The sequence below is a fragment of the Puntigrus tetrazona genome, chromosome 3 (assembly GCF_018831695.1).
Source record: "Puntigrus tetrazona isolate hp1 chromosome 3, ASM1883169v1, whole genome shotgun sequence".
Lineage (NCBI taxonomy): Eukaryota > Metazoa > Chordata > Actinopteri > Cypriniformes > Cyprinidae > Puntigrus > Puntigrus tetrazona.
In genome coordinates, this window is record NC_056701.1 from 5,408,934 (window position 1) to 5,425,618 (window position 16,685).

The 16,685-nt window shown below is 41.3% G+C and overlaps 2 protein-coding genes across 2 annotated transcripts; both read left to right on the top strand.

The window, feature by feature from the left end:
* The first annotated feature begins 665 nt into the window (after positions 1-665).
* On the top strand, positions 666-4,200 carry LOC122341561 (nuclear factor interleukin-3-regulated protein-like). The gene is made up of 2 exons (XM_043235013.1): positions 666-980; positions 1,916-4,200. The coding sequence occupies exon 2, from the start codon at positions 2,028-2,030 to the stop codon at positions 3,144-3,146; it is 1,119 nt and encodes a 372-aa protein (XP_043090948.1). The 5' UTR covers positions 666-980; positions 1,916-2,027; the 3' UTR covers positions 3,147-4,200.
* Positions 4,201-6,824: 2,624 nt separating this feature from the next.
* nfil3-2 (nuclear factor, interleukin 3 regulated, member 2) lies at positions 6,825-16,335 on the top strand. The gene is made up of 2 exons (XM_043233978.1): positions 6,825-7,104; positions 12,077-16,335. The coding sequence occupies exon 2, from the start codon at positions 12,697-12,699 to the stop codon at positions 14,350-14,352; it is 1,656 nt and encodes a 551-aa protein (XP_043089913.1). The 5' UTR covers positions 6,825-7,104; positions 12,077-12,696; the 3' UTR covers positions 14,353-16,335.
* The last annotated feature ends 350 nt before the right edge of the window (positions 16,336-16,685 follow it).

A 16,685-nucleotide genomic window follows, 5' to 3' on the forward strand; every position in this document is an offset into this window, starting at 1 on the left:
TAATAACTTCACATATAACTGCACCTCTAGGCAAATGATCCATTAATACACTATGATTGATTGATTAATGAACGATTGCATTACTTAGTCCTACAGCTTTAAGAAAAAAAAAGAAAAAAATCTTTCTCATCATATGTCTTTATAAATATATCTGATTATATGAAACGTGTTACAGTATCAAATTTATTTATAAATAAACACGCTATTTCTGCAATGTGCTTTACAGCTCATAAGTTGTGTAAAAACGGAAATAGAACTATAATTGAATTGCTAGAATAGCATTATGCGTGATATAGGTCATGGCACTACATGATTACCGCTTTAGTGTTTTCCATTGCATAACATTACGTTAAAGCTGTTAAAGTCGTTTTTGCCTATACAGGTTTTTTGCTTTGTTTTTAAACCATCACAATCTGAGCGTTTTATAGCTTCTTGTGGCGTTTACTTCGGCGCTATCTTGAAGAAGAAGAAGAAGAAGAAAAAAAAAAGGACATCTGGCCCCGCGTCACTGGTCTAAATATAGTTCCTGTACATTTATCGAGGACAACAGTCGGTTTTCAGGACACACGAGGACAGTGGAGAGGGCGGGGGGAGATTGAGCAATATTACTTAATGCTTTCGAAAAGATTATTCTGACGAAAACTGTAACGAGGGAGAGATTAGAGGGAAGAGGAGGGTCCTGCGCGCGCGTACGGAGGGGGCGGTCCGTTCATCCGCACACATGTGGTTCAGACGGGGTGATGGAGCGTCCTCGACTGAACCTGATGGAGCAAAGACACAAATAGGGGCCGAGCGCGTCGGAGGCGCAACAGACACGGAGCGAGCGAACGGAGCTAGCAGTCCCCGTTTAACTGTAACCGGCGGAAAGCAAAACCGAACACCGTTTGACTTCGTCTGGGAAAGAACCGCGGAGCGAAAAGTGGCTGGAATCGATTCGAACCGAAGACTTTCTGAACAGAATCACGCGACGATATATAACGGTAATATGCTCTTTGTAGTTCTTTATTAACGTTTGCATACCGTGTGTATCCGTGCGTGAAGCGTCCTGTACAAAGACGCAAGTTGTTTGTTTGTGCTGAGCTATTTTTGTTTTAATATGCAGATTAAGTCTTTATGTTTCGTCTGGACAAATGGTAGATGTTGCAATTTCATCCCTTTGGAAAATCCTCGTTTTGGGTGGGACATGTATTAAAAGATGTATCACTACTGGTCCACATCTGGACCATCTAGTCGGGATGCTTTCAAACTCAACATAATTCGTTTTTTTTTTTTTTTTTTTATTAAATACATCAAACCAAGTTAACTTTTCCCAACTAACTCTATTTTGCCGGATAATTACGTTTAATCCATTTTTTTTGTTAAGTCTATTCTTTGGCATAAAGGTTAACATTAAGATTCTTAACATGTAGCCCATATATATATATATATATATATATATATATATATATATATATATATATATATATATATATATATATATATATATATATATTAAAATCTGTACTAATGTAAGATAAGTGTGTTAAGTAAGGCAGCATTCCGTGATGAAAGTGACTCACTGGGACAGGAAGAAGAAAGCGCTCGCGCACAAGCAAATAGGTCAGCGCGGGAATTCTTAGAGAAAGCATTGCTGGTTTACATGAAGTAGACCAGTTACGAGAAGAAAAAAAACTAGTCTGCGTGATGATATTCCAGTGATGTATTTATCTATTGATAGCATGTAAGTCTGTACGTGAGAACGTCACTTTGCGTAAGGTGGGTAGCTACATAACTGTACGCTCGTTAACCTGATATTATGCGGTGTAGCAAGAACGTACTGTGCTTTGCCACTGGGAGGTAATAAAGTTACATAACATTGTGTTGTAACTGAGCTTACGTAACTGACGGGATTTCGTTACGTTCTTTCTGCCGCCAGGTGGAGCCACAGCTGTGTCAGTAACATCTAAGATTGACCTGAAAACCGCATTTGAACACACAGCACAGACCAAACAGCACAACTGAGGGGGGGAGGACAAAACAATCTCAAGATGTACGAAGAGTCATCTCAGGAGATGAGGGCGTTGAACGCGGCTGCCCCCAGTAGCACAGTGTCTTTCACCGATGAAGCTGTGTCCATCCTGACCTCGAGCAGTCTGCTCGCGCGCTCGCTTCTGGGCCGAACGTCGGCGCTTAAACGCAAAGACGCCGCTGCATCCAACATAAACTCCGTGAGGCGCAAGCGGGAGTTCATTCCTCACGAGAAGAAGGATGAGGGCTACTGGGACAAGCGCAAGAAGAACAACGAGGCCGCGAAGCGCTCTCGCGAAAAGCGGCGCGTAAACGACATGGTGCTGGAAAACCGCGTGCTGGCGCTGCTCGAGGAGAACGCCAGGTTACGAGCCGAACTGCTGGCGCTGAAATTCCGCTTTGGCCTCATTAAAGATCCCTCGAACGCTTCCATACTTCCTCTCACAACAGGATCCTGCGCCCCGCAGCCTTCGACGCCGCATTACTACCTACCGCGTGGGGACGGGGCTCACCAAGCTGGTCCAATGTTGACGAATCAATCCCAAAGCGGGCCGCAATCTGGGAGAAGTATCAGAGACGCCTGCAGTATGTCGGAAGACTCGGGTTTCTCCACGCCAGGGGGGTCCAGTGTCGGAAGTCCAGTCTTCTTTGAAGACAGACTAAGCGAGCATGGAAAGTTGTCTCCGCATCAAACAGATGAGCTGGGTTACGAGTCCCATCACTCCCCGGCTGATGTCTTGACGATGGGACACGTCAACATGTCATCCAACCGGATGGAGCCGGTGGACGGTATGAAGTCTCTTCCGCACAAGCTGAGGTTCAAGTCTCCAGGTGGCGGCGAATGCGACAATAATGGAGGCCGGCAGAGCCCTGTGCTGCCCGCGGCGGGCCCGAGAGCTCACGGCCTCTCGGGGACAACCGAGGGAGCGGGGTACTGGGCGCCGCAAGACGGAGAAGACTCCCGGAAAGTCGTGCCGCAGCAGCAGCAGTACAGGAACTACAGCCACACCGCGAACCCAAACGAATCTCAGTACCAAGCCGAGAACAGCATGCTCAAGTCTCAGCTCAGCTCTCTCAGCGAGGAAGTGGCCCAGCTCAAGAAGCTCTTCTCCGAGCAGTTGCTCACCAAAACGAATTGAGCACTGCGAACGCTCACAGCCGTGAACATCCGTCGATCGCGAATGGAAAGAAGGCAGCACGTGCATCACTACCTCTTCACACTCGGTCGTAACCAAACGGGACTCGCATATCCACCTTGTTTTGCAACGTGAGCTGTTTTCCTTGAACGTGCGAGATTTTCAGCTCATTTCGAGAATAATAAAATTTGAATAAAAAGCAGTGAACGCTAATACGTTGCCTGCAAATGTAAGAGTTATTAATTACCTGGCAATATCAAGAAGCATGACGGACTGTTTTGGTTCAGCCAAAATAACTGGAAGCAAATGACACCGGAAGCCTTGCGCATTTAAGTTACGAACTGCCATGTCCCGCGTTACAAATAAGGTGGATAATTGCTTTTTTTAAAACATTTTTTTAACCCCCTTCCTTTGACTTACATTCAGGAACGCGCAAGAGCATTTCGGCGGCATCGGGACTCGTCGGCTACAACGCCTCACCTCAATTCGTTCAGTTGCTCCTTTTTGCCTCAAACACTGTGATCTTACTCAAAACCAAAAAACGCCTCAGGCTCCCGCGAAACAGTATCCGCACACACAGACCTGTCTGTCACTGTAAATGCAAAACGAAGCTTAACATCCTCCGTCGTAAAAAGCCATTCCTCTAATACGTGCCAACACTACTTAAACACTCGTCAGGAAGTGAGAGGAGATGCGCGGTGAGCCTGAAAGTCTCCACACTGTAATATTCCTCCTGCGCTCTGACAGATTTATGAAACAGTGCATTGCTTTTTGCAACATATATCCTGATTAAAGCCGAACAGGAAGGGGGAAATGATGGAATTAATTCTTGATTATTGTCATGAACCAGTAGCAACTCAGCACTGAAAGACTGCATCATATATATATATATTTTTCTTTTCATACAGATCATTGCCGTTGTCCAGACAAGGGTTAAATTGAATTACACTGTTACTTGCATTTTGATGGTGAAATGTTCTGTTGTCTTGTGAGTTCTTGTGTATTTGTACAGTAAGCATACATTATTATGTTTGTGTGAATAAATATTTGACCTGTTCGTTTGCCTTTTATCATTCAACTAAAATGTCATTCGAGCAGCCGAATTTTTATAGCTGCGTTATAGTATAGAATTATATTATTCAAAGTGTGCTGAATCGACTCGAGGGACAGCCAGCGGTGGTTTCGCAATGTTTTTTGAAACACATTCTCTTGCTTTAACATGTGAGAACCATCTCTGGATTCCCAGAATGACCCAGGACAGTGTTGACATGCACTAATGGACTATCTCCTCTACTCGGTATACATGAGGTTTTAACAGATATATTCAAAGCCCTGGGGGCAATGACATTGTAGATGTCTCAGTATGCCAACTCATACGTTCATGAGAAAGCGGGTTTGTAATTAGAAACCGCAACCAAAGTTCCTAATCCAATCCAGTTGTGGGCTGTTCTTCAGATATATCTTGAAAGACTGTTGCTGTAAAACGTAAGCAGATTTGACGTAAAACCAGTTTTCATTAAAAAAATGAGCAAGTAACACCCAATTAGAGTGAAATTTTGAAATACAAACTTCTTATAAAATGCACTCGAAGTTGAATACAGTGCACAATAAAAGAGCCAATTCCTCCCTTAAAAGTTATTCAATCTTATTGATATAATCCATAATGATTTCAATACACAGTATATATTTTATAGACCCCGTAACTCCTTAAATAAACCACATTTGTTCTTGCAACACTATCACAATCCACAAGAGGTCAGCAAATCATTTCGCATTTCCATTCGGATTATACGCATTCCTTAATAGAATAAACTGAATTAAACGACACACGAAGACAAAACCACCTGATGTTCACCTTGACACATTTCCCCGTACTTCATTTAGGCTAAGAATAAACACCTGACACCAAATATAGGCTACCTCGGTCCCCCGAGAACTGAGCTCCGCCGAGACCTTTCTGGTGACGCAAGGGCATATAAATAGATGCGAGAGTCTATTTAAAGAGCTAAACTTTAAAACAAGACGCTGAGCTTTTTTCCTGAGCCTCGGTGTTTACGCGCAAGCTCCGTCACTTCCGCACATTCACGATTCCCGGGTAATTTCCGTCCCTGACATCCCTGCTCCACTGGTCCACTGACCCCTGACTGGCTGATCTCCGTCACTCGCGCATTCAAACGGAGGCTGGGCCTGACGTAAGGCGGGTAGCGCGACGGTTGCCATGGAAACCTCTTCCAGACGATGCTGGGCGCGGTGGGATTGGGGGGGTTGAAGGCGGGAAGGAGAAAGGGGGAGGGGACAGCGGGGCACATCAAAGTTCAAGGTCATCTTCACAATGCTATTGTGTCTGTGACTTCAGTCTGTAAGGAAAGGGAGACATGTTGTTTTCTTTTTATTTATCTATTAAAAACATTCGAGGTGGCTTTGGAATTAGGAAACCCATTGCTTGCCGGTCCCTTTTTTATATTAGGATCAGCAGATGGGGGGGTGATTCTTACAAAAGCTGTCAAAGTGCCCATTGCATATTACAAAACAAAACACTAAATAAATAAATAAAATGTATGTATTATAAAAATACAGTTTTAGGACCATTAAGAAAATAATTAATATTATATTGAAATAATAATAATAATAATTATTATTATTATTTGTAGTGGCAGTAGTATTGTTATTATTACATTCTTATTATCATAATGCTGCAAAATATCCATAGAAAATTGTTTTACAGGGTTTTTTTTTCCTTTTGTTTTAAAAACGTAAAAAATGAAATAAAATAAAAAAAAATGTTTGCTAAACATAATAAAATAATAAAAATATCATCAATGCAAAAGTAAAACGTTAAGATGCGTTATGCTAATTCTGGGAAATAACCTGCAGGTGGAAATTGTGCTTTATTGTCTGAAAATAGTGACTCAAAATATCCTAATGCTCTTCTACATGGATTTTATTTTATTTATTTTTTAGTGCTGTCAAATGATTAATAGCAATTAATTGCATAAAAAAAGTTAATTTGTGTGTATGTGTGTATATATATATATATATATATATATATATATATATATATATATATATATATATATATATATATATATATATATATAAACAACATTTCTTAAATATATGCATGTGTGCACATATAATAGATATTCACAGTATACACATTATGTGAAAAAAATATATATTGGAAGCAATTAATCATGATTGTTTGACAGCACACTTTTTTTTTCTTTGTTTAAAATGGAGGTGAAATATGACTCCTTAATAAGGAGGCCAAACAAAAAAACATTAGGCCAAACAAAAATCAGCCGGCAAAACAACTGCTTTAAATTGGGTCAATGCCTTCACAAGGCACTTGTTTCTGCTTGCACTTATTTAGTAGCTAACCGCTTTTGAAAACATCTAAAACCGCAATAAAAAAAAACTGTGAATGAAAGTGTACAGTGCAATAACCAAATACATTTTCACAGATCTATCATAAGAGGTCACGTCGCATATAACCTTAATATCTACATGTTTTCGGCATGTCAGCCTGATTATGGATATGACCGTCCTACATATCTGAGAGTAGGTCTGGCCGCCTGCCTGATCCCTCCCAGTTATTATGCGCTCGCGCCGCCACAGGCTTGCGGATGGGAGGAGGGCTGGAGGTAGGTGGGGGCAAAAGAGAGAAACAAAACGTGACGAGGCACCCGAAGCGTCCTGTTATGCAACCACTGACCTACTAACATACATTTCTAAACAGAAGCAGCTAGCGGCAGGATACTGGAGCGCCTCGCCAACACAACACAAGGAACCAGGGCAAAAACACACGGGCTGCGGAATCCATGCGCACCGGACGCGGCGTGCAGCGTGCACCACTTCGCCTTTTATTCAAGTCACCGAGGCTGACGCGAAGAGACTAATAATAGTCAACGGGCGACAAAAAAAAGATATATTTTGGATACGAGCACAAAAGCCACAAACGGTACGTCTGCTTAATTGCTTACTACTTTTGAGCGCGCGGACATCGCACGCTTTACAACCGCATTGGCGTGATCTTGCGCAAATTTTACGCGGTTGTTAAAACTGGGTGACTGCAATTGTTCCGAGTGGCTGTGATACTTGAAATGCAACAGCTACAGGGTTTAGTGTATTTTTGCGCGTTTACGCATGCTCGTTACAGATTCGGATGTTGCTCAACGTGCATGTTCGCAACGTTAAGGCGAGGCCAGGACCCCTCGCGACTGTTGACAGGACATTTAGCACTTGATCAGTATTTTTTTATACATATATTTCCATACACGTTAATTCACCGCGCACCATTTTTTTTCTGCACGCATATCCGATTTGCTTATTTAGTAATGATATAATATCACGCCATTTGAACACCAGCACGTTAATACACGAATCGGAGTTACGGAGTTACAAAGTTCAGTCGGGCGTAACGGTTATCGTTTGGATTGAAACGTTAGAGTGTCGCATTATATCGCTAGAAGTGTCCTGGTATGTGGTTACTGATAAATATTTGTCAGCGACGTTTGAATTGAAGTTTTCACAAAGTGTGAAATCCAATTGGGGTTAGGAAGTTAATGCGCCGCTTTGGGAGGAAAAAACTCCCGGACACACTTCTCGCTGTCACGTGTAACCGTGCTCGGTAAAGGTTAACGCGGGTGTTTACGTTAGACGACTCAGAACCGTTAACTCTTTCCTGGCGTGCAGACGCGAGCAAATACCCACTGACGATCAAATGCGACTCAAATCGCATGTAAAATGCAATCGCAAAAACTCGTGTACGTTATCGATATCCATCAGTATGTCATCTTTGTGCATTATCTAGTAATATTTAGAGGTGTATATTTTCTGCCAGAAATCTCGCTATTTTAAGTATGTCTCCAGAAACGTAAATACTTAGTCGAAACTGTTGCGACTATTTACTATTTAGTTATTGCTGTAGTAAGTGTCCAAACCTTATTATGGGGGTCAGATCTCTAGGATGCGCGTGCTATTTATGATTATAGATGTCAATGAACTTTGCGTTGTTATTCTCCTGAGCTTCCCGACAGATGGTTGTAAACTGATTTAATGAGCTCCTCATCTTTGATATAGTGTTTATACAGTGTCATTTAAATGTGTGATCGTTGTGTTTTTAAATGAGGGTTTTTCTTCCCTTATGGCACAGCAGTGTGCCAAAAATAGTACAAATTTGTTTTAATTCATAAGATTTTCAATGACACGTTTTAAGTTCATCGGTGTGTACTGGTTTATGCAGTAATCAAATATGCCCTGTAACATTCCACAGAAATAAGTCAAGAATGCGTGCATTATATGAGCCTAAAAACTGCCTTATGAAATTTACTCGACAACTTGCCGTTTACTTTCGGCGTTATGCAGTCTGTCTGTGTTAAGAGTTACATAACGGTGGGAAACGAGAAGTCGCAAATAAGAAAATAAAAATATGCAGGGTCTTTAAGGCATCAGGGGGCATCAGACGACCTGCTTTGTGTGCCAGCTCAGAATGTAGGTCATAAACCTGTAGAAAACGCACCCTCCCCGTCTGCCATAACAAAGAACAAAGATTGTGCCAGTTTACGGCAAAATCTTGCAAATTGGGACCTGCATATGCAATAATGCAAAAAAACAAACAAAAACACATTAGCGGTGTTAAATTGTGGAGATGAATCTTTCAGATTGTTAATAGATAACAAAAACACGTTTGTGAAGTGCAATGTCATTGTTGGTTTGTGTTGAGTTCATTGTGCTTTTTAAGCAATAAACCTTCATTCACTCGGTGGATTTCTTAAGATTTCTCATAGTGAAAGAGAAAGGAAGATAGGGAGGAGACGTGTCGTTATTGTGTCGATGTGGCTAACAGGGAGAGGCAAATTACCCTTTAGTTTTGTGGGGCAGGAGAGCACATGTGACTGGCGAAACACATGGACTTGGTCAAAGCATTTATTTTTTTTCAATAGAGGATGATATGAGCGTGTTTATAGAAAGAGTTGGCCTGGAACTCCTCCTGCTTGTCCAAGGCCTGCCCTCCTCCTACTGGAGGAGATAAACCCAGGCGTGGAATCCACGGGAGGAAAAAAAAAAAAGGGCTCCTAACCCACGTGCCGAATATTACATTCTGCCCCAGGGTCAATTACATGGCCACAATGAAATCCGGCACCCCCGCCTTCTCCCATTATTTCCATTACCAAAACGGCTGTAAAGCAACACATGAAACATTTGAGCTGAATTATAGTTTCCAGGCCTCGCCCAAGTAAAGGCTACAGTGGGACAGACGTGCTATTTCTTCCCTGATGAAAGCTCACATGCACAAATATAACCCATATACTAGCCTACATGTAGGGCAGATTGGGGTTTATTGTCTTGTAACTGTTTTAAGCTTTGCTAATTTCAGGTCATCCAGTGAAATCAATTATAAGGAATTATGTCTTTAATCCATGTGCCACATGGTAATCAATAGCAGTTTTGAATAACAGACACAGGTGTGCCATGTCAGATTCCTTAGGATGGTTTGGCTTTTGGTGTCTCCCTGTTTAAGATTTGATAATTAGTTACTAATGCGAGTAGATAAATGCATCTTTAATAACTCATGGGTGTGGTTGACGGGCTAAATAACTCACCCACTATTTTTATTACTACACTTTTCCCCTTCCATCCATTATTAAAGGAAGAGATTAAAAGAAAGAGACACTGCATTTACATTTAATAATAATTTTATTGCGTTTTTTTTAAATTTCACAAAGTAGGTGAAAAGGTGCACTACTCATTTGAAGCGAATAATCTGATATGATTAATTGAGAAAAACATCTGATTGATTTAGTCAATTTATTCCGTGTTTAATTCGGTTTGATTTAGCAGATGATTTTTGATGAAATCCCTAAACTAATTTCTCACAAATTCAGTCCTCTCAGATAATTCCTTTTTTGTTTTCTTGGAAAGCAAGTTGTGTAGCTGGCATTTAGCAAATTGTCTGCAAAATCTTTTCCCTGCATTTTCTTTTTCTTTTCTTTTTTTTACCCTTCTTCATTCCGTTCATCCTCAATCTATCTCTCACCTCTCTATTTTTAGCAAACACTTTAATTCCCTTGCCCTTTCTGCCTCTATCTCTCTCTCGTGATGCCTGTTTCACTCCTGACCTATATTTGAGCACAAGAGAAAAAAAGTTTTTTTTTTTCCTTGCTAGCTGCCCAGTTTCTAGGTCAGTGGGTCATTCAGGGAGACTCTTTTTCGTGCCTCACTTAAATGTCTATTAGTTCATGAAACTAACAGTTTTACATTATTTAAATTTAAGAAAAAATTGTACTTCTTCTATTTAGAGCATCAACTAGTTAAGGAAGGATATTTCAGTCTTGGCCATGTGCATTACCAGACTAAACCAGAAAGTGTTGATTGAAGCCATCAAAAGAAGCTTAAGCTGTCTGTAGTTACGTAATGTTGCCTCAGATGTCTGGGATGAGGAGAACATAACCCATAAAAAGGGCAGCCAGATCATGGGATTATACTGTGTTCATCTGCCTAATTTCTGATGCAGACATCGTATTTAATGCATAGTCATGGTGCTGTTGTAGATGAGCAAGTACAGTCTTCAAGAGTCTCTTTTATTATTGCTTCTCCTAATAAATGTAGCGAAGCTTTTACTCTCAGTGTAAACTAAAAGAATGTGATTGAACATTTTATATTTGCTATTTTATTGTTAGAGAACAAATATAAGAAAGATTAGAGGGTATTAAAGTAGATTTATGGATTAAGGCTAGACATATTTTAGTCAAGTTTGTAGGAAATCAGGCACCCGAACAACATCGCGACATTGAAGTAGGGAGTTGGTGTTCAGTTTAGGTCATGATCGGATCACAGCAATGTGGAATTGCCCACTGGCTGCTGAGTTAATCATCACTGGCGACTCTGCTTTTCCATTAGTGCTCATTTTAATATGGCTGAAACATGGCTGAAACAGTTACCACCCCTGGATCTGAACTCATGTTGATGGAATGTTCCCCTTCTCCCCTTTTTCCAGATATGCCTGACCTATATTGCAGAGCTCTCAATCCGCAGATCATAAAACCTGGCTTGCCTTTTGCCTGACCTCGGTTTATCTGCCATTATAGTAATTATTGTTATGAGGTTTTCTTGGCTTCTCCTCGTTTTTCATCTAAAGTGCGCTTCTTTCGAAAGTTCTCCTTGAAAGTCATTTAGTGAGTAGTCATTAAAAAATGAAGTGTTAATGTTTTTGAATTCAGTTCCTGGGCCCCATCGCATATTGGGGCACCAGGGCTTTTGGACTGTGCAGCCAAGGGGAGATGTGTTGTAACATTTGATGTTAATGTTTCAAAAGTAAAAACCTCTGGCACTGGTTCCTTCAGAGAAGATGATGTAATACAGGATAAGGTTTCAAAATGTTAAAACAAATCATGTGTTCATTCCTAATGTTTACCATATGTGTAGTCATGTTTACAGAACAGTCTTTGATGGAATTCTGTACAAAGGGTGATGTTTAACTTGTGTCAGAACAAGGAAACTAATTTTAGGTCATTTGTGTTTAGCTATAGGTGACAAAAGCTTAAGTAATCACTGATAGCGTTCCTAACCGCTCTTTCTCCCTGCATCATAAGAGTCCAGTGTCTAGCCAGAGAGTAAAGGTCAAGGGTCGCAGACAGACAAATCAATAGTAGGGTTAGAAGGTCAGACGGTGGTTGCATGGTAACAGAAAACATTCTGTGGTTGTCAGGGTTGAGTAGATGAAGCAAGAGGATATGACAAAGACTGCTGAACATTCCACTTCTAAATCTTCTGATTACCCAGCCACGCAGAGAAGCATGGAGGGTTTCATTAAAAATGAAAAAGCACAACAAATTAAAAGATTTCTTTGAAGTGCCTAAAGGCAAACTGTGAATTGCTTTAGCTTTCGAGGATTAACAAATCTGTCTTTCTTTTCTCTTTTATGTTTGCAGCCTTTCATCGAACAGCCAGCTGGAGGCTTTGGGAGCAGCAGCACCCCTCCCCAAGAGGCTGACAAGCTGGGACAGACCGAGTGACCTATATCCTCCAACACGCCCAAGGCACTGGGACACATCTCTGTCGGCTTGATAGAGCCGTTACATAAAGGAATAAAAGTAAAAACAAAGAAAAGGGGGTCAGAATTCTTTAAGCAATTTCGGTCGCATTTCCTGGACTTCAGGATTTTATTGCCCCTTTTTCGTTGTCTGGTTTGGCTTTAACAGAGGTTGTGTGCAAAACAGCCAGAAGAGTTCATTCACCAAGGAATTCTTCAGGGTTTGTTAAATGCAGGAGACCCACAAGGAGGTGCACCTGTTCTTGCTCTTCTTAGCCAACCTTGACACTTGATCAGTGAGTTTCACATCAACAAAATCAATGAGGTTCAGTTTTCCAGAAACTAAAATACCTCAAAAAGTCTTTGATTATCCAGCTACTTAGTTGAAGATTCTCCAGTCCACTGTCCAACAGGAATTCCGTAGACAACTTTCTCCCCTTTACCCCATCCCTGTTTCTTCATTTATTTCCATTATCAGTGGTGAAGCCAAGGTCTCAAACTGGCTCCCACTGAGGAACAATGGAAAGTTTGAGCTTACAAATTCCAACAAATTCCAGTGCAGACAAACCCCTAAAGAACGCAGAAAGTTTTGTGGACTACAGTGATCTTCTCCATTCACCTCAGAGCAACAATCGCCAGAGCCGCCTTCTCAAGCCAAAGCCAAACATGAGCTGTCGACGCAAACGTGAGTTTATCTCAGATGAGAATAAGGATGCATCCTACTGGGAAAAGCGACGCAAGAACAATGAGGCAGCCAAGCGTTCTCGGGAGAAACGGCGCTATAATGACATGATCCTAGAGAACAGAGTTATGGCGCTGAACGATGAGAATGTACGTCTGAAAACTGAGCTTTTACAACTTAAGCTCAGGTTTGGTATGATCAGTACAGCCTCCTACATGGAGAAGAGTCAGCAGATTGGTGGAGCAGTGAATAGGAGTCCAGGAGGAAACTCCTCATGTTCCTCTTCTACAAGTCATTTCTACCCTAATGGTTACTCAAGTGTTTCTCAGATGATGATAAACTCTGATTCTTCTGAAACAGAGCAGTCTGTCCGAGGGGACAGCCATGTGAAAATGGCAAAGTACTCCCCACGGGGTTCTCTCTCAGATATGTCTGATGGCTCCTCTCGGGACAGCCCAGAGCCACTTGTGTATGACATCAAGCAGGAGGGGATGGGTCTCGAAATGGACATTGTCAACAGCACTACCACACAGATCATGCTAAACATTCACTCTAGATTGCCAGCAGTACTTCACCAGCACGCTTTTGAGCCAGGTTATTCATCCAGCCAACAGAAGCAAAGACGCCAAGAGACCATTGCAAGTCCAGTCGCTCCACAGTCTGCTCAAAGAAGTGTTATCCTATACCGTTCAAGCAGTGCCTCGTATCCTGTGGAAACTCAGGAAATGATACCTAGGGAACAGCAGAACCCCACACAACCTACTGAGGGACCAACCGGGAGTCCCAGAAGCTTGGCAGAGGTGTCCAAACAGCTAGAGAGAAAGACTGTGGACTCTCCTCCTTATGAGTACCAAGATGGGGAAGCAGCTGAAAGGCAAGCTTACATTGCTCAAAGACAGACCCCCAGGGTTGATGCTGCTGCCCCAGATCTTCTAATGAGACCAGAGGAAGGAGATGAAGCCCAGATGTACCAGTGTTCTAATGGAACCTTAGAGAATGACGAGCCACCAGTGCTGACCTACGAAGGAGGCTTGAGACGAGAGGAGTACTACGAGGGTCACTCAGGAAAGGACACTTCCTCAAGTGACGGGGATCCCCGCAGCTCGGATAAAGAGGGCTCCACCGATGACGAGTCTCCCTCTTCTTCTTGCTCCGACACAGGCAGCTACCACCCTCACATATTCATGACCCAGAGCTCCTTTTCACCAAGCCAATGCAAAGATGGCCAAGTGGAAATCAAAGGCACTGCCCTGCCCCACAAATTGAGACTCAAACACAGAGCTCAGAGCGACGGGAGAGCATCGTCTCAAGACTCACCAACGACGCCACCTGCTAACTTCCAGCCATTACCTCAGCACCCTTACCTGGCCTTGTCTCAATCTGGCGGCCAGTCGAGTCCAGGGTTTTGCAAGCAAGACACCTCGGCTGGAAGCATCGAATGTGGGAAGAAGGAATCCAGTACGCGTAACGGTCGTAACAAGAGACATGACTGAATGGGAGACTGTGGGACTCACTTGGGTCTTGATGTAAAGCCCCTAGAGACTTTTTTTATAACCCATCTTGAGGTCCTACCTTGATCTTGTACCCTTCACCCCATTCCCTGTTCGAATGCCTATGGATAAGAGAAGTTGACATCAGGGCTGCTGAATTGTGAAATAATGTACATATTTAGCTTTTGTTGGTTTGGTTTGTTTGTTTGATTGACCTCCTCTTAAGGTTACAGCAGCACATTTATAACAGAATGAAACAGGATGACATGCTATTGATCGTGCTTATCTGTAGTTCCCATGCTGAAGCAAGATGTCAAAGTGTGTCATTCAATTCAAAAGCAATATCTACCATATTGTAACAAATTCATATTTGTAAATAGGCAACTTCAAGTGCCCCTTTCTTAGTTTTTGACCACACCTTAACAACAGGATCTCTGCAGGTGGTGGTGTACCATTTTAAAACATACCAAACGCCAGAAGATTCAGGGAAATTTTCCCTTGACCAAAGAAACATGGCTTTAAGTTCATACCTCTCTTTGCTCCCTACCTCTGTCTGCTAACTCTCTAACTAGTGCTCCCCATCACTTTTCCCACATTAAACAGCCTAGCTACCACTCCTCCTTGATCAGGCACTTGGTTTGTATGTATAAAATGTGATATAAATATTATATATGAATATATTTTAAGAAGAAAACAAAAAGATTACATGGAAAAAAATAGTGAGTTCAGTGACTAATGAATTTGTCCTTGTCAAAAATACTGTAAAATATCAGTGTGTTTGCTGTGTGAGATGCCACTTAATATAAACTCCTTTTTTACTTTAACAATTTGCAATTAAATATTTTTTTTAGAAACTCTCCTTTTATAGGAAAATTACAAAATGCCCCAAAGCCTTTACAGATACATTAGCAGGTTGATGTAAGCTTCATGTCATAGATACTAAAATGTGTTTTCATTGCAGTTATAACTCCTTGTCTGGTCTTGAAACATTACTTAGCATTAAACGTTAAAAAAAAACCTTTCAGATAATGCTTAAAACCTTAAAACTATCCCAAAAGTACATATCTAGTTTCCCTTTCATGTAGCCTCCTCCATGTTTATAGTTTTGCTTGTACACCAAACTGATGTAAAAACATTGATTTGCTTCATAACCTGTGAGAGAACTGACTAAAGGCTTAATGCAAAATGACTTTCTCTCTCTCTCTCTGGTTATAAATGTGAAAGAAATGTTTTGCTCTTATTAGCATGGGGTTTACAGGAAAGCTCCACCCTGCTTACATCAGTATAAATGGATGATTACTAGCATAGTGTCTTTGACCGTTTGCCCTTGAGGCCCCTAGTTAAGCGATTCAGCTAGCTGATACTGCAGTTTTTTTTTTCTTAACTGGTTGGCTGACTCCTCGCTAGTCAGCCGCTATCCTGCAAATGTTCCCCTGCAAAAATTTGGTTAAATTAAAGTTGAGAGGTTTTTTGCTTGTAAATTTTTCAGGTGTAGCTCAATTTAGTCGCAACCAGCCTTTTGTATTTTTCCTGAAATAAAAGTCTGCGTTAACTTATGGCACTTGTGTATAAATGTAAAATATTTTTACTCACAACACTGTATTGTGCTTTTTAAATGAACTGTTTTGGGGGCCAAGTGTTGTCCTGTTTATCACTAGCCTCGTCTTTACTTCCTGTTTACTGTGATTTCGTAATTGCTCACCACAATGTCACCTTTCCCCCTTCGTCCTCTCAATGTGTTTCAAAACTGAGTGATGTTTGATGTTTTTATTTTCGTATGGTTTTATCAAAACGAACATGGAAAAAGAAAAAAAAAAAAGCAAGGCTTGTTTGGTGTTATTGAGTAAACCGTGGCACTGCTGTTATTTTGCTCTGTTTCGAAATAGATGCATATTGTAAAAACAAAAAAAAAAAACTAATATTCAGTGCTAGGGTTGGGTGCATTTCAAAAATTCTACAAAAAAATTAAAAAAAGTTGTTGCATTATTCATGTCTCCGTCCTTTTTTTTATAATTTATCCACCTACGCAATTATACGCTGCAGTTATGCAATTAGATTTCATAGCTTTATTCAATCAAGTTTATTGGCATCAGGTGATATAATTATAAATCTTTAAGCATGTATGAAGAAGTTTTGACTGCCGCCTAAAAAGAACTTCGCTCAAGCTGAAAGGGATTAGAGAACAAAGGCAATAATAAACAGCCTACCATGGTCTGTTTTAATCTGGTTTAACATTGCGAAAGGGCAGAAGTGTCGAACACCTCGGTTTGGCCTATCATGAGATACTGACACACTGACACACATCAGTCTAGCTTTACCACAGGCTTACTTTACTT